At 48.1% G+C, this 22,610-nt stretch overlaps 1 protein-coding gene across 1 annotated transcript in view; it reads left to right on the forward strand.

Annotated features, from left to right (window-relative positions):
- Window positions 1-3,864: 3,864 nt before the first annotated feature.
- TMC7 (transmembrane channel like 7) overlaps window positions 3,865-22,610 on the forward strand; it is a 39,440-nt gene continuing 20,694 nt past the window's right edge. The window contains exons 1-5 of the mRNA XM_039911106.1: window positions 3,865-3,943; window positions 15,884-16,133; window positions 19,142-19,290; window positions 21,157-21,324; window positions 22,365-22,447. Coding sequence (XP_039767040.1) covers window positions 3,901-3,943; window positions 15,884-16,133; window positions 19,142-19,290; window positions 21,157-21,324; window positions 22,365-22,447 — 693 coding nt within the window. The 5' untranslated portion in view covers window positions 3,865-3,900. The remainder of the gene's footprint in view (window positions 3,944-15,883; window positions 16,134-19,141; window positions 19,291-21,156; window positions 21,325-22,364; window positions 22,448-22,610) is intronic.

Here is a 22,610-nt window from a genome sequence, read left to right on the forward strand (position 1 = left end):
CCAAAGTGAATTCTTCATCTTCCCTACTAAACTGTCTCTTTTTCCTTTCTCGCCACAGTCAATACTATCAACATCCTTTCTCTCCCAGAAGCTCACTGCCTTGGTGCCATTTTTGAAATCTTGCCAGTTTATTACTAATACTACTACTAACTAATATTTGTTAAGTGCTTATAATAATAATAATAATAATGGTGGTATTTGTTAAGTGCTTACTCTGTGCAAAGCACTGTTCTAAGCACTGGGGAAGATGCAAGATGATCAACTCACAGTCCCTATCACAGTCAGGACACACAATCTAAGTAGGAGGGAGAATAGGTATTGAATCCCCATTTTACAGATGAGGTAACTGAGGCACAGAGAAGCAACTTGTCCAAGGTCACACAGCAGGCAAGTGGCAGAGATAGGATTAGAACACAGGTGCTCTGACTCCCAAACTTGTCTCTTTTTATTAAACCACAGTGCTCCTCAATATTTCACAGATCTGAGCCTGTCACTTCTCCTTCTCCATTACAACCACGACCGGTGTTCAGGTCCTCAGCACCCCCTGAATGGGCTACTGTATGAGCTTGGCTTTGCTACTTTAAGTTCTTCCTTCTTGAGTTTAATAATGTTGGTATTTGTTAAGCGCTTACTATGTGCAGAGCACTGTTCTAAGTGCTGGGGGTGATACAGGGTAATCAGGTTGTCCCACGTGAGGCTCACAGTTAATCCCCATTTTACAGATGAGGTAACGGAGGCACAGAGAAGTTAAGTGACTTGCCCAAGGTCACACAGCTGACAAGTGGCAGAGCCGGGAGTCGAACCCATAACCTCTGACTCTGAAGCCCAGGCTCTTTCCACTGAGCCACGCTGCTTCCCAGCCATGCTATACTGCGTTCAGTTTTGTGTATTGTCTTAAAACCTAATTTGAACTCATTACTCCCCTTCTTGAAAACCTCCAGTGGCTTCCAAACCTCCATGAGATGCAGCGTGGCCTAATGGGTAGAGCAGGGGCCTGGGTTCTAATCTTGGTTCCACCACTTGTTTGCTGTGTGACCTTGGGCAAGTCACTTAACTTCTCTGTGCCTCAGTTCCCTCATCTCTAAAATGGGGATTAAGACTGTGTCCAACCCAATTAGCTTGTATCCACTGCAGCGCTGGCACAGAGTAAGCGCTTAAAAAATCACATAAAGAAAGACCATCTCTTCTTCCATAAAGCAAACATTCCTAACCATTGGCTTCAAGGCTCTCCACCAGTTGTCTCCCTTTGAGCTACCCCAATTTTCCTCCATTAAAATCCACCCGTCGCCCTCCCAAGCTAATCTTCTGACTGTACCTCATCTTTAGTCACCCTATTAAGATTTTAACAGTTAGGCATGTTAGGAAGAAATTGTCTTATAAACAGGTGAGCCTTTCATTTAGCTAAACTTTCCTCTCTGTCCCACCCTCTCTCTAGATTCCATAAAAGGGTTTGACAGCTGAAAAGTGGTATAAAGGAGCTGTTTTAACTCTTTTTGCTGTGGGTAGGTTACTGAGATAATGAGTAACCCTATAGGATGAGTACCGTGCTCTAGACACGAATCACAAGTCAATATAACTGAACCATTTTAACATTTGTTGTTAACCGACATATTTTAAACCTAATGAAAATTGCAGCTGAGTTCTGATCAGCTCATCAAGATGGGGATAGGACAAATTTGAGACCATCCCCCAGGCAAGGATAATAATAATAACAATTGTGGTATTTGTTAAGCACTTACTGTGTGCCAGGCACTGTACTAAGCACTGGGATGGACACAAGTAAATTAGGTTGGACACAGTCCCTGTCCCACATGGGGCTCACAGTCTCACCCCATATTACAGATTGAGTAACTGAGGCCCAGAGAAGTTAAATGACTTGCCCAAAGTCACACAGCAGAAAGATAGAGTCTTCAGAAGCACCCAGAGTTCCCAGAATCTTGCGATCTTGTCCTCCTCATTCATTCGATCATATTTATTAAGTGCTTATTGTGCGAAGAGTACCATACTAAGTGTTTGGGAGAGTACAATGCAACAATAAACAGACATCCCCTCTATGAATCTGGGTTTTGCTTCCAGGTTTAACTTCTCTGGGCCTCAGTTCCCTCATCTGGAAAATGGGGATTAAGACTGCGAGCCCCACATGGGACAACCTGATGACCTTGTATCCTCCCCAGCGCTTAGAACAGTCCTTGGCATATAGTAAGCGCTTAACAAATACCACCATTACTGAGAGCTCACCTCCTCCAAGAGGCCTTCCCAGACTGAGCTTCCCCTTTTCCCTCTGCTCCCTCTCTGCTCCCCCTTCCCCTCCCCTCAGCTAAGCCCCCTTTCCCTCTTCTCCTCCCCCTCTCCCTTCCCCTCCCCTCAGCACTGTGCTCATTTGGATAGATGATTTTTATTACCCTATTAATTTTGTTAATGAGGTGCCCCTCCCCTTGATTCTATTTATCGTGATTCCGTGGTCTTGTTTTTGTCCGTCTCCCCTGATTAAACTGTAAACCCGTCATTGGGCAGGGATTGTCTCTATCTGTTACCCAACTGTACCTTCCAAGCGCTTAGTACAGTGCTCTGCACCTAGTAAGCGCTCAATAGATACTATTGAATGAATGAATAATGCCTTCATCCAATCGATCCTTATTGAGCGCTTACCTCGTCTGTCCCCCGGCGCTTAGTACAGTGCCTGGCCCTTGGTAGAAGCGCTTAAAAAATGCCATCGTGGTGATGGTTAGGATTATTCCATCGAATTTATTGAGCGCTTACGCCGCGCAGAGCAGTGGACCAGCGTTGGAGCGTGCGGAGCCCTGGGCCCAGCGGTTGGAGAGGGCAGAGGGGTCGGTGCGCCCCGTGCCCCTTTACCCCCCGAGTGTGCCCCGTGGCCCTCGGGTGCCCCTTGCCCCCCATGTGTCCCGTGGTCCTCGTGTGTCCTGTGCCCCCCTGTGGGCCCCGTGTCCATCATGTGTCCCGTGTCCCCCTTGTCCAGCGCTGTCCCGTGTCCCCTGCGTGTCCTGTGCCCCCCGTGTCCATCGTGTGTCCCGTGTCCCACGTGTGCCCCGTGTCCCACGTGTCCCTCGCGTATCCCGTGTCCCACGTGTGCCCTTTGTCCCCCATGCTCATCGTGTGCCCCTTGTCCCCCGCGTGTCCCGTGTCCCACGTGTGCCCTTTGTCCCCCATGTCCATCGTGTGCCCCTTGTCCCCCGCGTGTCCCGTGTCCATCGTGTGTCCCGTGTCCCCCGTGTGCCCCTTGTCCCCCGTGTCCCTCGCGTGTCCCGTGTCCCCCGCGTGTCCCATGTCCATCGTGTGTCCCGTGTCCCCCGTGTGCCCCTTGTCCCCCGTGTCCCTCGCGTGTCCCGTGTCCCACGTGTGTGTCCCATGTCCATCGTGTGTCCCGTGTCCCCCTTGTCCCCCGTGTCCCCCGTGTGTCCCGTGTCCCACGTGTGCCCCTTGTCCCCCGTGTCCCTCGCGTGTCCCACGTCCCCCGTATCCCTCGCGTGTCCCCCGCGTGTCCCATGTCCCTCGTGTGTCCCGTGTCCCCCGTGTGCCCCTTGCCCCCCGTGTCCCTCGCGTGTCCCGTGTCCCACGTGTGTGTCCCGTGTCCCCCGTGTGCCCCTTGTCCCCCGTGTCCCTCGCGTGTCCCGTGTGCCCCTTGTCCCCCGTGTCCCTCGCGTGTCCCGTGTCCCACGTCCCCCGTATCCCTCGCGTGTCCCCCGCGTGTCCCGTGCCTCCCGTGTGCCCCCCGTGCCCCCCTTCCCCCCCCCCCCGGTCTTCTGTGACGTGTCCTGGAACCTCCCCTGCCCGCCGAGCCGGCGCTGGGATTGGGTGGGATCGGGAAGGGGACGGGAGCGGCTGGGGAAGGTGGGCGGGGGTCTCGGCCTCCCCTCTCCTCTCCCCTGGGGCCCGGCTATGGCCCAGCCACTGCCCCAGCCCCGGCCCGGCCCGGACAGCGGTAAGAGGGGCGCCCCTCTCCGGCCGGGGAGCGCGGGGGGGGGGGGGGGGGGTCCTCCTGCCCTGCCCTGCCCCTGCTTCTGCCCCTGCCCCAACCTCTCCCTCTGCCCCCTGACCTGCCCCACCCTCTGCTCCTGCCCCCGGCCCTGCCCCACCCTCTGCTCCTGCCCCGACCCTGCCCCACCCTCTGCCCCACCCTCTGCCCCTGCCCCTGTTCCCAGCCTCTGCCCCTGCCCCAGCCTCTGCCCCTGCCCCTGTCCCCAGCCTCTGCCCCTGCCCCAGCCTCTGACCCTGCCCCTGTCCCCAGCCTCTGACCCTGCCCCCACCCTCTGCTCCTGCCCCTGTCCCCAGCCTCTGCCCCAGCCTCTGCCCCTGCCCCCAGCCTCTGTTCCTGCCCCTGCCCCAGCTTCTGCTCCTGCCCCTGCCCCAGCCTCTGCCCCTGCCCCAGCCTCTGCCCCAGCCTCTGCTCCTGCCCCTGCCTCTGCCCCAGCCTCTGCTCCTACCCCTGCCTCTGCCCCCAGCCTTCCCCATGGCCCTGCCCCAGCCTCTGCTCCTGCCCCCAGCTCTGCCCCAGCCTCTGCTCCTGCCCCCAGCCCTGCCCCAGCCTCTGCCCCCGCTCCTGCCCCTGCCCCAGCCTCTGCCCCCGCCCCTGACTCCTCTGCCCCTCGCTTGATGATGTTGTCTTGTTTTGTGCTGTTTTGCCCTGGCCGTCTGTCTCCCCCTGTTAGACTGTGAGCCCATCACTGGGCAGGGATGGTGTCTCTCTGTTGCCCAATTGTACCTTCCAAGGGCTTAGTCCAGTGCTCTGCACGTGGAAAGCGCTCAATAAATACGATTGAATGAATGAATGCCTCAGCCCCCTGCCCCCTGCCCCTGCCCGGGGTCGTGGGAAAGCGCGCCCTGAGCGGGGAGACCCCTGGCCCTACCTCTGTGACTCCCCGGAGGCCGGGCCTGCACGCCCGCCCAATGTGCGCGCCCCCCGAGCAGCCCCCGCCGACCCCCGGGCTACCTCTTTCTGCGGACTGTGATCCGGCCTCGGGGCACCCCTCTCTCTCCGCCGACCCCTCCTCCACCTCCGATAAGTCCTAATAATGCTATTTATTAAGGCTTACTATGTGCCAGGCATTCCCTCCCCCCGCCCACTGAAGTCTTAATAATGCTATTTATTAAGCGCTTACTATGTGCTAGGTACTCCCCCCCCCCATTTCAGGAAGCCTTAATAATGCTATTTATTAAGCGTTTTTACTATGTGCCAGGCACTCCCTTTCGCCCATACCGAAAGCCTTAATAATGGTATTAAGTGCTAGGCACACCCCTTTCCAGAAAGCCTTAATAATGGGGTTTATTAAGCGCTTACTCTGTGCTAGGTATTCCCCCCTACCCCTTTCCCTCTGCTCCTCCTCCCCTCCTCATCGCCCCTCCTCCCTCCCTCTGCTCTACCCCCTTCCCCTCTCCACAGCACTTGTATATATTTGTACATATTTATTGCTTTTTATTTTATTAATGATGTACATTTATCTATGGTTGCATTTATCTATTTTGATGCTATTAATGCCTGTCTACTTGTTTTGTTTCGTTGTCTGTCTTCCCCTTCTAAACTGTGAGCCCGTTGTTGGGTAGGAATTGTCTCTATCTGTTGCCCAATTGTACTTCCCAAGCGCTTAGTACAGTGCACTGCACACAGTAAGCACGATTGAATGAATGAATGAAGCCTTAATAATGGTATTTATTAAGCGCTTACTATGTGCCAGGCACTCCTCCCCTTCCAAGAAGCCTTAATAATAATAATAATAATAATGATGGTATTTTTTAAGTGCTTACTATATGCCAGGCAAGCACTGTTCTAAGCGCTGGGGTAAATACAAGGTAATCAGGTTGTCTTAATCCCCATTTTACAGATGAGGGAACTGAAGCCCAGAGAAGTGAAGTGATTTGCCCAAAGTCACACAGCTGATAAGTGGCGGAGCCGGGATTCAAACCTACGACCTCTGATTGCCAAGCCAGGGCTCTTGCCACCAAGTCACGCTGCTTCTCTCATAATAATAACATTTATGGTATCTGTTAAGTGTTTACTATGCACCAGGCACTGTACTAAGAGCTGGGATGGATACAAGCGAATCGGGTTGGACACAGTCCCTTATCCCACGTGGAGCTCACATTCTCAATGCCCATTTTACAGATGAGGTCACTGAGGCCCAGAGAAGAGAAGTGACTTGTCCAAGGTCAAGCAGACAAGTGGCAGAGGCGGGATTAGAATCCATGACCCGTGCTCTAGCCACTATGCCATGCTCTCCTCTTCTCCCATTCCCTTCTGCACCACTCATATTTGCTCCTTTATTCATCTTCTCTCCCTTCCCCACAGTACCTATGTATATATCTGTATATATCTGTCATTTACTTATTTATCTATTTATATTAATGTCTGTCGTCGTCCCCCAGGCTGTGAGCTCACTGTGGGCAGGGAATATATTTGATGTTATATTGTACTCTCCCAAGCGCCTAGTACAATGCTTTGTACACAGCAAGTGCTCAATAAATATGATGATTGTTAATATTAATAAGAGTAATGATAGTACTTATTACTAATGCCAAGCATGGCACTAAGTGCTGGGAAAGATACAAGATGAGCAGGGTACTTTAGTACAGTGCCTGACACACAGTTGGCTTTTAACAAATACCATTATGATTATTTTACCGGACTCACAGTCAAAGGAGGAGGGAGAATGGGTATTTTGCCCCCATTTTCCAGATGAAGAGACTGAGGCACAGAGAAGATGAGTGACGTCCAGGCATCTGATCTGCTTGGAGCCGGAATTTGAAGGGGGATGATTGGGGGAGTAGTTGTGGGTCTCCAACTACCCCGAGCTTTGGATCTGGGCCTTTCTTCCTCCCAACAAGGAACTGTAGGGAAGAACTGGTTAGCAGCTTTCTTCACATTTCTTTGTTTAGCCTATTTAGGTTTAAATAAGTTGCTCGTCGCAGCTTGGATGCTGCCTGGGGGAGTGGGTGGGGATTTGGTTTATATCTTTGCAAAGAGCCTTTGCTCCTTGCCAAACCCGTTGGGGAGAGCAGTTAGAAAGCCATGGCAGGCTGGGTGGAGAGAGCTTCACCCTCCCCCGGGCCTTTGGATGTAATCTTTTTGCTCCTTGGGTGTTAAAAGAAAATGCCTCTTTAAAACCCACTGTAGCCTAGGATGATAATGAACTGGTTCCCGTGAACCCATCCCAGGTTTTTAAATTAGGAAAACTCCCTCCCCCCTTCCAACTCATCCCAGCCAGCTGCTTATTCACCTTCTTACACCTACTTACTACCTCTTTACTCACCCAAGGCCTGTCCCGGCCAGGAAGCCTCCCCTCCCACTTCCTTTTCCCTCGGGTACATTGGGATGCATGGCCGCGCACACCTTTCCCACGGGTGTCATCCATGCGAACCGTGTTCAAATTCAATCTGAAAAAAATCATCTGAACCTCCTAGATAATAATAATTGCGGTATTTGTTAAAGCATTTACTCCGTGCCAGGCATCGAGTTGGACACAATCCCTCTCCCACATGGAGTTCCTAATCTCAAAGACCATTTTATAGATGAGGTAACTGAGATACAGAGAAGTACCACAGTCCTCCCCTCTAGACTGTAAAATCGTTGAGGGCAGGGAATGTGTCCTTCTATTGTTGTATCATACTCTCCTGAATAATTAGTACAGTGCACCGCACACAATAAGAGCTCAAAAAATATGATTGCATGAATGAATGAAGTGAAGTGACTTGACCGAAGTCACACAGCAGACAAGTGGTTGAGTCAGGATTGGAACCCACAGCTTTCTGAGTTTCAGGCCCAGGCTCCAACCACTACCCTAGATCTGCAGCTACGTCTGAGCTCCAGAGTTGTGGTAGCCAAAAACTCCCAAGCCCCTTCAATCAATCAGCAGTAATTGTGTAGTACTTACTATGGGCAGAGACTGGAGTAAGCTCTTTTTAAAAACAAATGGTATTTATAAAGTGCTTACTATGTGTCAAGCGCTGGGGTAGGTACAATTTAATCGAGTTGGATCGTCCCTTTCTCATTTAGAGGTCCCTTTCTCATTTAGAGTTTACTTTTCAATCCCAATTTTACCACTGAGGTAACAGGCCCAGTTAAATTAAGTGACTCGCCCAAGGCCACACAGCAGACAAGTGGCAGAGCCAGGATTAGAAGTCAAGTGCTCTGACTCACAGGTCCATGCTTTTTCTGTTAGACTGGGCTGCTTTTCAGCACTTGGGGTGGGTCAGTACAGTATGTAGACATGATCCCTGCCCTCAAGGAACTTCATTGCCAACTTCATTTGGAGTTCATGGAGAGGTGGTGTGGATTTGTGGAGGATCTTTCATCATCACTGATATGTAGCTGTATAGGCACCTAAGTGCAATAAGAAGTTCTTGGGAGAAATACAATAGAAGCAAGACATAGGGGGTTGTGAGAACAAATCAAAAACTCAGTGGTATTTATTGAGCACTTACTAAGTGCAGAGCATGCTACTGAGCACTTGGAAAAGTACAATACAACAGAACTGGTAGACGGGATCCCTGCCCAGAAGGAGTTTTGGGAATCAGAAGGTCATGGATTCTAATCCTGGCTCTGCCTGTCTACCGTGTGACCTTGGACAAGTCACTTCTCCGGGCCTCAGTGACCTCATCTGTAAAATGGTCTGAGACTGTGAGCTCCACGTGGGACAGGGATTGTGGCCAACCCGACTTGATGATGATGGCATTTGTTAAGCGCTTACTATGTGCAAAGCACTGTTCTAAGCGCTGGGGGGATGCAAGGTGATCAGGTTGTCCCATGTGGGGCTTACAGACTTCATCCCCATTTTACAGAGGAGGTAACTGAGGCCCAGAGAAGTTAAGTGACTTGCCCAAGATCACCAGGTGACAAGTGGCGGAGCCGGGATTAGAACCCATGACCTCTGACTCCCAAGCCTGGGCTCTTTCCACTGAGCCATGCTGTTTCATCATACCCACCCCAGCGCTTAGTACATAGTAGGTGCTTAAATACCATAATTATTATTACAATCTACGGGGGGGACAGGCATTAAGATGGATTAGGGAGAATCTCAAGATTAGGGATAGTAATAATGTAATAGTAATGTTGGTATTTGTTAAGCGCTTACTAGGTGCCGAGCACTGTTCTAAGCGCTGGGGGAGATACAGGGTCATCAGGTTGTCCCACGTGGGGCTCACACACTTTTAATCCTTATTTTACAGATGAGGGAACTGAGGCACAGAGAAGTGAAGTGACTTGCCCACAGTCACACAGCTGACAAGTGGCAGAGCCGGGAGTCGAACTCATGACCTCTGACTCCGCAGCCCAGGCTCTTTCCACTGAGCCACGCTGCTTCTCCGTGGGATAGGGGAAATAGTAGAGTATAAGAATATTTAAGAAGTAGAGTATAAGAATATTTAAATAGCTACCGTGGGGCTGGAGAGACAGTCAATCAAAGTTCTTCAGGGTCCATATTCAAGTTCTTTATCGGGTACAGAGAGCATGTTGATATTAGAGGAGTAAAGTGTGCATGTTGATATTAGAGGAGTAAAGTGTGTGGGCTGGGTTGTAGTAGGAAATCAGCGAGGTCAGGTAGGAAGGGGAGAGTTGATTGAGTGCCTGAAATCCGAATTTTGGATGAGGAGGTGTTTGGATGACAACTGGAGGCTATGAGGAGCAGGGAGATGTGGATTGAACTCTTAGAAACATTATCTGTGTAGCAGAGTGGGAAGAGACAGGAAACAGGGAGGTCAATTAAATCAGTGGTATTTATTGAGCCCTCCTATGTGCAGAGCACTGTACTAAGCACTTGGGAGAGTACAGTACAACAAAATTAGCAGACACGTTCCCTGCCCATAATGAGTTTACTGTATAGAGGGGGAGATAGACATTAATTTAAGTAAACGTGCTTAGTACAGTGCTCTGCATACAGTAAGCACTCAATAAATACATTGAATGAAACAAGTAATTTACAATAAACAATTTAAAGATATGTACCTAAGTTCTGTGGGGTTGGGGGTGGGGTGGGGTGAATATCATCTGTGGCCCAAAGGTCACAGATCCAAGTGCATAGATGATGCAGAAGGAAGAGCGAGCTGGGAAAAAGAGGGCTTAATCGGGGAAGGTCTCTTGAAGGAGATGGGTCCTTAATAATGCTTCAAAGGTCGGGGGAGTGTGGTCCATTTTGTTTTTTTAAAGGTATTACTGAACGTTTCCTAGCATGTCTAGACTTTTCTTCAACTGCTTGGGCAAATACAATAGAATTGGTAGATGTGATCCCTGCCTTTGAGAAAGGAGGTTATAGACTATAGGGGAGACAGACATGATAATAAATCACAGATAGGGGAAAGATAAAGGGCCTTCTGGGGAGCCCCAAAGGAAAGGGCAGACCCAGGACTTAGGGTTGTGCAGTTGGGTTTGTTGTCCGGAAGGGAAGGGAAAAGATCTTGGAGAAAGAGAGGAAATGACTTTTCAAAACCTTTGTTGTAATTGAGCAGCCGAAGCAAACTCCAACAATCTGTTGGGTTCCAGAAGAGCAGCAAAGAATCTGTCTCTGAATCCCTGGCCTAGAGGCTTAGGCACATGTCCTCCCGTCACCCCATCCCTCAGGGGCCCTGAGGTACTCCGGGTTCTGCCTTGTCCTTGACCAAAAGAGAAACTTGTAGCTGAACTTGTAGTTGGGTTGCCGAAAGAGTGAGCCAGAGACTTCCCTTGCCTCAGGGCAGATACCCAGAACTCGGATAAAGGGCTAGGGAACTCATTAATCCTTGGAGTAATACTCCATGAGCTAAACTGTAAGCTTCTTGAGGGCAGGCATCCTGTCCACCAGCTCTGTTGTATTTTACTCCCAAGAGCTTAGTACAGTGTTCTTCATACAGTTAACACTCAATAAATACCACTGATTGACTGGAATGGGAGTCCATTTAGTGAAAGGAGTGAATGGGCAGGAAGGAGGAAGTGCCAAATTGTACTTTCCAAGCGCTTAGTCCAGTGCTCTGCACACAGTAAGAACTCAATAAATACGATTGAATGAATGAATAGATGGTGAGCAGGGCAAAAGTAAGAAACATCTCGTATTAGGATGTACAGACATTTATTTGTGGTGTTTGTTAAGCACTTACTATGTGTCGAGCACGCTACTAAGCGCTGAGGTAGATAGAAGATAATCAGCTCCCACATCGGACTCACAGTCTAAGTAGAAGGGAGAACAGGTAGACTGTGAGCCCCCATGCAGGACAGGGACGCTGTCCAACCTAATAACTTATATCTACCCCAGCGCTTAGAACAGTGTTTGATACATAGCAACACCACAAAAAACAGCAGGTATTGAATCCCCATTTTGCAGATGAGGGAACTGGGGCACAAAGAAGTTAAGTGACTTGCCCAAGGTCCCACAAAGTGGAGCCGGGATTGGAACCCAGGTCTAAAGGTTGAGGTGTTGAGTAGGCACTTAATGTACATATCCATAACTCATTTTAATGTCTGTCTCCCCTTCTAGACTGTAAGCTCCTTGTGGGCAGGAAACATATCTACCAACTTTGTTGTTGGACTCTCCCAAGTGTTTAGAACCGTGCTCTGCACACGATAAGTGCTTAATGATTGCAGTGGGTCGATTGATGGGACAGAGCTGCTCACCTCACCCTGTAGCCCAGTGTGGACGCAGGGAGTCCTCACTGGTCCGGCCACACCACATGCCATAGCCAGAGCGCAGGTCACCTTCCTCCTTCTTCTCCTCCCCCTCGCCGGCCCCCTAGAGAGGGTTGCGCCCACCCAGAGCTGTCCTGGGCTCCCTGTGGGATCAACATGGCATAATGGGTAGAGCATGGGTCAGAAGGTCATGGGTTCTAATCCTGCCTTTGGTACTTGACCTAATAATAATGTTGGTGTTTGTTAAGCGCTTACTATGTGCTGAGCACTGTGGCACTGTTCTAAGCGCTGGGGTAGACACAGGGGAATCAGGTTGTCTCACGTGGGGCTCACAGTCTTAATCCCCATTTTACAGATGAGGTAACTGAGGCACCGAGAAGTTAAGTGACTCGCCCAGAGTCACACAGCTGACATGTGGCCGAGCAGGGATTAGAACCCATGACCTTCTGACTCCAAAGCCCGTGCTCTTTCCACTGAGCCACGCTGCTTCTCACCTGAGAGTGTGAACCCCGTGTAGAGCAGGGACTTTGTTCAACCTGACTAACTTGTATCTACCGTAGTTCTTGGCACACAGTGAGCACTTAACAAGTATCATAATAATAATTATTATTAGTGTCTGTTTTGTGACCTTGGGCACTTAAGGATCATTATTATTACTAGTGTCTGCTTTGTGACTTTGGGCAAGTCACTTAACTTCTCTCTGCTTAGGTTTCCTCATCTGTAAAATGGGGTTTAAGAGTGTGAGCCCTATGTGAGAAGCAGCGTGGCTTAGTGGAAAGAGCCCGGGCTTGGGAGTCAGAGGTCGTGGGTTCTAATCCCTGCTCTGCCACTTGGCAGCTGTGTGACTTTGGGCAAGTGGCTTAACTTCTCTGTGCCTCAGTTACCTCATCTGTAAAATGGGGATTAAGACTGTGAGCTGCTCCTGGAACAAACTGATTACCTCGTATCTACCCTGGTGCTTAGAACAGTGCTTGGCACATAGTAAGCACTTGACAAATACTATCATCATCATCCTACCTGATTTGCTTGTATCCACCCTAGTGCTTAGTCAGTGTCTGGCACATAGTAAGTGCTTAACGGAGACCATAGAAAATGCAGGAGCAACTTTGGGTCTAGGTATAATAGTCCAGGAGCCTTCAAACTGGTCTGGCAGGGAGGGGTGGAAACTGCATTTCAAGGATCAGGACAAAAAATGATTCAGAGGCAGCTCAATTCTAACTTGATCTCCTTAATTCATTTTCAGAAGGTCAGAGGGCGAGTGAGGCTGTCTATCTCCTCCTTACGGGCAAACCGTGGAGTCGATGGACTGAAGAAGTGATCTAGAGCTTCACAAAGGAAACCGGGAGCTCTTAATGCATATGACTAGAGCCCCAAGCCTAGCATTCAAATGTAAATTAAACTGTAAAATCCCCTTGTGTAAAAATCAATTCAAATTACTCCTCTAGGAGCAGGTCTTGACACAGATGGGGCCTTGTCTGTTTATCCCAAAGGGAAAAATCCATATATTTAGCTCCCATAGAGTTGTGCCAAGTGTCAGAGTTTTGAAGCCTGGACCCAGAGGAGGCACTGAATAAATGCTGCTCTTACACATTTTATTGTAACGAGTGAGGTCAGTACTGGTGGCTGGGTCATAATGTAGGATGTATTCCGAGCAAGTGTTATATAATGCACCCGTACATGGCCCTCTGAACAAATTCATTTGCCTGGATGAGACTCCTGGGAGAAACTCTAGTGTATACCGGAGAGTGAGATGGCCACCTTCAGGAGGGTAGGACCTGTTTTTTGGTTTTTTTAAAAATGCTATTTATTAAGCACTTACTATAGCAGCGTGGCTCAGTGGAAAGAATCCCGGGCTTGGGAGTCAGAGGTCGTGGGTTCTAATCCCTGCTCTGCCACTTGTCAGCTGTGTGACTGTGGGCAAGTCACTTAACTTCTCTGTGCCTCAGTTACCTCATCTGTAAAAGGGGGATTAAGACTGTGAGCCCCATGTGGGACAACCTGATTCCCCTGTGTCTACCCTAGCGCTTAGAACAGTGCTCTGCACATAGTAAGGGCTTAACAAATACCAACATTATTATAGACGAGGCACTGCTCTAAGTGCTGGGGTAGTCCCATATGGTGCTCACAGCCATAATCCCCATTTTACAAATGAGGCATAAGATAAGATAAATTACAGATAAGTTAAGTGATTTGCCCAAGGTCACACTGCAGACAAGTGACAGAGCAGGGATTAAAACCCAGGTCCTTCTGACTCCCAGGCCCGTGTTCTGTCTAGTAGTAGGTCCTGCTGCTTCTCCTTTGCTGTCTCTCCCTTGCTGGAGGAAATAAATGTTTTTCATAAGCAATGGACTAGCTGTGATCTCTGACAAGTGTATTATTCATCACTATTAATAATAAGAAGAATAATAAAGTACTTACTATGTGCTAAGCACTTTAAGTGCTGGAGCATAGAAAAGATAATCTGCTAAAACACAGTTCCCATAACTAGGAAAGGCCCACAATCCAAGTGAGTGAGGTCAGGCCCATAAAGGACAATAAGAATACATTACAAAAAACAACAAGCGCCAATTAAAAATTCAAAAGTCCAAATTAAAAACATTTTTTATGACTGGGGGTCATTGCTAGCCACTTCCTTTGAGAAAAAATGCACAATGAGGCTTCTGAGAAGGCCCTGCTACATATTTGAAAGGATGGTATTCTTTGTTTATAGCCCTTCATTGTCTTCTGTGATGTAGGGAAATAACTATGCACCCAAGATGATTGGAGACAGAAACCATGAGGGCTGTCCTAATGACTGAAAGTTCACTCAAATAATCACTGGTATTTATTGAGCTCTGACTATGTGCAGAGCACTGCACTGAGCACTTGGGAGAGTACAGTAGGATAGAGCTGCTATGTATATCCCCTACCCAGAAGGGCGGCCAAGTGAGACGCAGCTTAGCCTAGTGGATAAAGCACAGGCTTGGGAGTCAGTCAGTCAGTCATATTTATTGAGTGCTTACTGTGAGCAGAGCACTGTACTAAGTACTTGGGGAGAGTACAATACAACAATAAACAGCCCATACTTCACTCTGCTGCCCAGATCACTTGTGCAAAAATGGTCAGGACATGTTTCCCCATTCCTCAAAAAAATGTTCAGGACATGTTGCCCGTCCACCTCCGTATCAAACAAAGACTCCTCACCATTGGCTTTAAAGGCCTCAATCATCTTGCCCCCTCCTACCTCACCTCGCCACTCTCCTACTACAACCAGCCTGCACACTTGGCTCCTCTAACGCTAACCTTCACACTGTGCCTCCTTCTCATCTATCTCCCTGCCGACTCCTCACCCAAGTCCTGCCACTGGACTGGAATGTCCTCCATCCTCAAATCTGACAGTTACTTATCCCCGCCTTCAAACCCTTATTGAAGGTACATCTCCTCCATGAGGATTAATTAGGAGAGGCTTCCTGGAGTAGGTAGGCTTTGAACTGTAATAAAGGAGGGGAGGTACCCACGTTAGGTAGTTGGCATTTATTCTCCTGTAGGTCTACCGAAGACACAACCGTGTCTTTTTTTGGACTGAGCCACAAAGACCCTGAAATCTTGCTATTACTTTCGTGTTGATTTCATCCTTATCTCTTATATTTTTGTTCATCTTTCCTCATGTGTCTGCCACCCACTCCCCACCCCACTCTAATTCTTAGATTTGTGTCTGTACTCATCTTTGTGTTCCTTTTCCAGTGTTTATTTCAGTGATTTACTCATCCTAAGTCCTTAATAAATACTATTCCTAGTACTGTGACTTTGTAAAGGTGGCAACTTTGATTCCTTGGTGGGCAGAATTGTACTTGCCTCTCTTTGTTATTATTTTATCATCATCATATTTACTAAGAGCTTGCTACGTGCCAAGCACTGTTGTCAGCACTGGGCTAAATACAAATTAACCATGTCGGACCCTGGTCCTGTCCCTCATGGGGCTCACAGTCTAAGAGGGAGGGAAATCAGGCATTGAATTCCCATTTTACAGATGAGGTAACTGGGGTATGGAGAAGTTAAGTGACTTGCCCAGGGTCACACAGAAGGGATTAAAACCCAGGTCTTTCCAACTCCCAGGACTGTGCTCTTTCCACTAAGCCATTCAGCTAGTCATAGGTAAGTCGAACAGTTCATTCCAACATACTTTACTGGCCCGGTCAGATCGCCATCAGCAAAGACTTGCTATGGTACATGATTTCACTGTCATTTTCTCCCGCTGTTCACCAGGGAACTGTTTTCTCTCTCTGGCTGTTTCCCCAGATATTTTTGCTCCAGAAATGGATTCCTTGACTCTGCCCAACGTGGCTTTCCTCCAACAACTGCCCAGTTACCGGTCCATCGTGAGGCGGAGGATGTCTAAGACCGGGAGAGACCAGGAGAAAAACACCCTGCAGAGGCAGGAGACGGCCGAGGTCAGGACTCCATTGGAAGATTTGAGGGAGGAGAATTATTTCAGAGGACAGTCAATAAGAGAATTTGCGATGAATATCTCTGAGAAGAGGAGACTGAGGTTTGTTCAATAGTCATCTTTCAGCTGCCCGATAAGCTATTCCAGAGGTGGCACGATGGGATGTGGAAAGATGATCCTTGCCTCCTTAACAATAAGGCTTTCTGAAATTGATTCATGTTCTGAATTTTTTTTTGCTGAAATAATAATAATAAGTGGTATTTGTTAAGTTCTTACTATGTGCTAGGCATAGTACTAAGTGCTGGGGTGGACACAAGATAATCAGGTTAGGATCAGGATAACAGGATGTCGGCCCGCCACCTAAAACTCAACATGAGCAAGACTGAGCTCCTCATCTTCCCTCCCAAACCTGGTCCTCTCCCAGACTTCTCTATCACCGTGGATGGCACGACCATCCTTCCCGTCTCTCGGGCCCGCAATCTCGGTGTCATCCTTGACTCGTCCCTCTCGTTCACCCCAAACATCCTATCCGTTACCAAGACCTGCCGGTTTCACCTCTACAATATCGCCAAGATCCGCCCTTTCCTCTCCACCCAAACGGCTACCTTACTATTACGGGCTCTCGTTATATCCCGGCTAGACTACTGTGTCAGCCTTCTCTCTGACCTCCCTTCCTCCTCTCTCGCCCCGCTCCGGTCTATTCTTCACTCCGCTGCCCGGCTCATCTTCCTGCAGAAACGATCTGGGCATGTCACTCCCCTTCTTAAACAACTCCAGTGGTTGCCTATCGACCTCCGCTCCAAACAACTCTCCGTCACCTCGCCCCTTCCTACCTCTCCTCCCTTCTCTCTTTCCACCGCCCACCCCGCACGCTCCGCTCCTCCGCCGCCCACCTCCTCACCGTCCCTCGGTCTCGCCCATCCCGCCGTCGACCCCCGGGTCACGTCCTCCTGCGGTCCCGGAACGCCCTCCCTCCTCACCTCCGCCAAACTGATTCTCTTTCCCTCTTCAAAACCCTACTTAAAACTCACCTCCTCCAAGAGGCGTTCCCAGACTGAGCTCCTCTTCCCCCTCTACTCCCTCTGCCATCCCCCCTTTACCTCTCCGCAGCTAAAGCCTCATTTTCCCCTTTTCCCTCTGCTCCTCCACCTCTCCCTTCCCATCCCCACAGCACTGTACTCGTCCGCTCAACTGTATATATTTTCGTTACCCTATTTATTTTGTTAATGAATTGTACATCGCCTCGATTCTATTTAGTTGCCATTGTTTTTACGAGATGTTCTACCCCTTAACGCTGTTTATTGCCATTGTTCTCGTCTGTCCGTCTCCCCCGATTAGACTGTAAGCCCGTCAAACAGCAGGGACTGTCTCTATCTGTTGCCGACTTGTTCATCCCAAGTGCTTAGTACAGTGCTCTGCACATAGTAAGCGCTCAATAAATACTATTGAATGAATGAATGAATGAATGAAAGGTTAGACACGTGGGGCTTCCAGTCTCAATTCCCATTTTACAGATGAGGTGACTGAAGCACAAAGAAGTGAAGTGACTTGCCCAAGGTTGCACAGCAAAGTGGCGGAGATGGGACTAGAACCCACGACCTTCTGACTCCCAGGCTTGGGCTCTATCCACTACCCCATGCTGCTTCTTCCTTTAAATTGGAAAGCGAGATACTGAAGGTGAACAAAAACTATTCTTCCTGGATGACAGGCTGAGTCCAGGGTGTGACACCTGCCCCAGGTGCCACTGAGAAGTATTTTATTGTTGCTGTTATTATCATAGTAAACACAATGGTCAAAACACTCTTAATAGATGCTCAAGCAATTACACAAAGCACTCAAAGCAGGATCCCTGGTCCCTAAGGGGCTCATAGGCTGAAGGGGAAGACAGGCACATAGGACAGAGGACATTTTACAGAAGAGGTAACTGAGGCACAGAGAAGTGAGGTTTCCCAAGTGCTTAGTGAAGTGCTGTGCACACAGTAAATGCTCAGTAAATAAACTGACTGACTGAACAACCCCAGGGTGTAGTGTTGAGCTAGTTATTGTAAAGAATAGTCATAGTTAATGCTTCTAGGGAGCCTGAAATCTAGTAGGACAGTGTGAGGCAGAAAACTTATAATCGTGTTGAGACTAAGAGATTGGTTGGCATTGTAAAGAAAGGTTGGTACTAATGTTGAGCAGTTTCTTGGAGGAGATGGACTGGGAATTGCAATTTAATGGGAGGGGGATCTATAACAAGTTGGATAGTAGACTGGAGAGAGGTTCCATGCTTTTTTGGGCAGCCTGAGTTTGGAGGTAGGAAGGGAGGGCAGAGACGAAGGCAAAGATACCACTAGAGTGGAAAATAGAAATATGTGTATTGGTAATAATAATTATGGTGTTGTTAAGCACTATGTCAAGCACTGTTCTACGCTCTGGGTTAGGTAAGTTAATCAGGACAGCCATAGATTTTATCCACGTGGGGCTCACAGTCTGTGTAGGAGGGAGTAGGTTTTAATCCCCATTTTACAGAGAAGCTAAGTGACTTGCTCAAGGTCACACAGCAGACCAATGGTAGAATCAGGACTAGAACCCATGTCCTCTGATTCGAAGGATAAAGTCAGTTAAGTGGATGAAGTCATCTGTGATCTTTGATCTTTATCTGTATCTGTGATCTTTCTCTGGACATATCTACTCCCACACCCAGAAGTGTTACTTCTGAGCTCTGGAACCAAGTCTCAGACTTTGAAAGTCCTGAGGAATCAGACCTGAGGAAGCCTATCCCCTGTGGCCTTTTGCTACTGCTGTTTTTCAAGAAGACTTGAGTTCCTATGGCAGTCCAAAGGGTATCGATTGAGCCAATATTTATGTAAAATACTGTTGGGAATAAAGTAATAAATAAAGATTTGAATGTTCTCCAGGCAGGTATGCAAAAGATATTTTAAAAATTCAGCTGATTATATTGATACCATTTTATGACATGATATCACAGTATTTTTGTTTCTCAACAATCTGTATATAGTAATCTTGTGTGAGAGATTGCTAATAGAACTGCACTCAGAATTGATTCCAGCATATAATAAATCCTGAATACCTTATAATTATGAATGCCATTATTATCATTTTCTTAGGGAAATTCAGGAGACCCAGACCCAGTATTTATCCGAATGGGACCAGTGGAAACAGTACAGCAGCAAGTCATGGAAAAAATTCATAGATGAAGCTAAGGAGCTGTCATCCCATCTGGAGCTGTGGAGGAATGACATTCGCAGTATTGAGGGTATTGGGATCGCATGTGTGATTTTGGGGGATGACCAATGAATGTGGCCTTGGGGTGGTAGGAGGGACTTTTGTCAGAGCACCATCTTGAAGATTTTATGCTCAGTGACTTTCACTTTACCTTTGCCTTACTGTGGTGCGTGAACCCAGTCAGGAGGCTGAGGTGCTGGGAGATGTGAGAAAGGGCTTTACCTGCCAATTAGTAATAACAATAATAATGGTACTTTTGAGCGCTTACTCTCTGTCAAGCACTATACTAAGCACTGGGGTAAGTTGTAGATAATCAGATCCCACATGGGACTCACAGTCTAAGCAGAAGGTAGAGCGGGCATTGAATCTCCACTTTGTGGATGAGGGAGCTGAAGTGCAGAGAAGTTAAGTTATTTGCCAAAGGTCACACAGCAGACCTGTGGCAGAGCCGGAATTAGAACCCAGATCCTCTGACTCCCAGGCCCAAGCTCTTTCCACTAGGCCATGCAAATGCCTGGGAATGTCTTTCAGAGCCGGGATTGGGCCTGGGATTGCGTTCTTGACCAGTTTTCCTACTGAGTCACCATATGACCTGAGCAGGTCACTTCACCTCTCTGGGCCTCAGTTTGACCTTCTGTAAAATGGGGATGATAACCCCTGCCCCTCCCTCCCAAGGATGATGTGAGGTTAAAATGAGAGAAAGCACTTTGGAAATGAAAGTGGTTGCTGAAGATGAAGTATTATCATTATGATGAACCCCTTCAGGCTCAGAGGACAATACCCATTCCGGACAGACTGTCTCTAAAGTATCCTAGTTAAATGGGACTCTATCTTTAAAGAATACCAGAGGACTTTCCACATCCTCTTGGAAACATTTTCACATGTTTCCCAAGAGAAGCAGCATGGTGTAGTGGATAGAGCCAGAAGGTCATGGGTTCTAATCCTGGCTCTGCCACTTGTCTGCTAGTGTGATCTTGGGCAAGTCACTTCACTTTTCTGGGCCTCAGTTACCTCATCTATAAAATGGGGATTGAGACTGTGAGTCCTACGTGGATGAGGACTGTGTCCAACTCGATTTGCTTGTGTCCACCCCAGCGCTTAGTGTCTGGCACATAGTAAGGGCTTACCAAATAACACAATTTTTTTCCCCGTTCTAAAGAGCTCATTATTATCCTGGAGCTTCGTTGAGACTAGCCTGCAGGTTTCTCCAGATTAGAAACCTGCATAAGGCTCTACACCCAGCCTGGCACAGTCTGCAGAGAATCTCATGGGATTTGGGCCGGTTTCAAACTGGGGCAGGGTTGACTCTGTTGTGTTGTACTCTCCCAAGTACTTAGTTCAGTGCTCTCCACATAGTAAGCATTCAATAAATACCATCAGTTGATTGATTTGACTTTAATAGTGGAGAGGCAGCATGGCCTAGTGGAAAGAGCATGAGCCTGGGAGTCAGAAGGACCTGGGTTCTAATACCAACTCTGACACTTGTCTGCCATGTGACCGTGGGCAAGTCATTTCACTTATCTATCAATTACCTCATCTGTAAAATAGGAATCAAGTCCCATGGGGGACATGAACTGGGCCCAACCTAATTAATTTGTATGTTCCTCAGCATGTAATACAGTGTCTGGCACATAGTAAGCACTTAAATACATAATAATAATAATAATAATTGAAAAGTGTTTAGATCGTGGGGATCTGAATGAAAGCAGTTTAGAATATTGGAGAAAAGAGAAAAAAATGCCCAGAAGACGAGCAGAGTAGAGTGGTCTGGGCTTGTTTGGAGATAGCCACACCTTGTTTGTTCAGTTATCTAAATTTGCCTCAGTCCCAATTAATTAAGGCAATCGGATTTCTGTGCTGGTGGTGGAAAATGCATGTTTATGGCTCTGTTTTCCAGGAAAATTTGGCACAGGGATTCAGTCTTATTTCTCCTTCCTGCGGTTCCTGGTGGCTTTGAATTTTGTCATATTTCTTGTGATGTTCGGGTTTATTTTACTCCCAATCATCATTTCTAAGCACGGGGTTATTGAAAGCAGTTTTGTGTCATCTTCTCCTAAAAATGTGGGTAAGTATTTGGGGAGGGGCGGGAGCACTTTTCATTATGAGTCTGGGGGCAGTGATTCGGGGAATGGAGGGCTAAGGAGACTGGGAAGGAACAGGCTCCAAAGAGCTAAGTTAGAAAGCCACATGTGGGGTTTTTTTCACCCAAACTGGAAACGCTCAGGTCTCAGCGAAGCCCTGGGACAAGCAAGTCTGGGAGTTGAAGTTGTAAAGCTGTGGTGACTGTAAGCTCGTAATGGGCAGGGAATGTATCTGCTAATTCTGTTGTATTGTACTCTTCCAATCGCTTAGTACAGTGCTCTGCATGTAGTAAGTGCTCAATAAATGTCATTCCAGTGGCTGGGTTAGTTACTGGCCAGAGGGGTGAAGTTGGGATGGGGATTTGAGAAGTGATGGTGTCCAGGAGATGAGGTTTACAGAGGCGGAGGCTCCTCATTTGCCCTCATGACTGGCCCTGGAGCACACTGGTGGATAGAAAAGCCCCCAGCACTGAGTCCAGATGAGAGTCACAAAAACACCTCGTCCAGTGTTTTTGATAGAGGGAGAAGAAGCTCCAGCCTGTAGGCCTAGTTGGGCTGATAGAAGCCTCTGGCATGGCTTTGGAGCCCACTGGGAGCAAGAGAAACCCTGCCGGATGTCTAGGCCAGGCTAGACCGGGAGTCACAGTCCACTGGAAGGGGACCAAAGGTGGAATTGTCATCTTAGTTCTGCTTCTGGCTCCCATCCAGATCCAGGGGATGGAGTGGGCCAGGTAGCTCTCCCCCTTGCCCAAAAAAGCTGTGGGATTGAAGTTAACGGCTCTTCCCACATTTCCTATTCCATGGGAATGATCATCCCCTTTGTCGCCTGTGAGTTAATAGCCCTAGGTAAGCCTCTTCTAAACCCTTTGCTCTTTCAAAGTGGCACCCCTGTTCTCCAGGGGAAGGTTTTGGCCTACGCGAAAGCCTTAGATGTGTTAGAACTACAAACACTTTGTGATTGAACTGGAAACAAAATCTTGATCTCTGAGTTACCCTCTCCTGTAATTTATTTTTCCTTTGGCAGAATCTCATTGCACAGTATATAGAGTTGTGAGCAGTGGACTCATTTATTTCTACAGCTACATAATAGACTTGCTTTCTGGTACAGTAAGTATTTAAATTAATCATCTATTTGTGTTCTAGAACAACCCAGAGCAGGGTTTTTTCCCTAGGAAAATAACTTTCTGAATCTTTGTTAAGGATTATTTATATCACCTATGAATCGGCAGGTTGGCTACAGGCCAAAATTCTTTCTCTCTGCCAGTGTTTA

Source organism: Ornithorhynchus anatinus, chromosome 2 (genome assembly GCF_004115215.2).
Source record: "Ornithorhynchus anatinus isolate Pmale09 chromosome 2, mOrnAna1.pri.v4, whole genome shotgun sequence".
NCBI lineage: Eukaryota > Metazoa > Chordata > Mammalia > Monotremata > Ornithorhynchidae > Ornithorhynchus > Ornithorhynchus anatinus.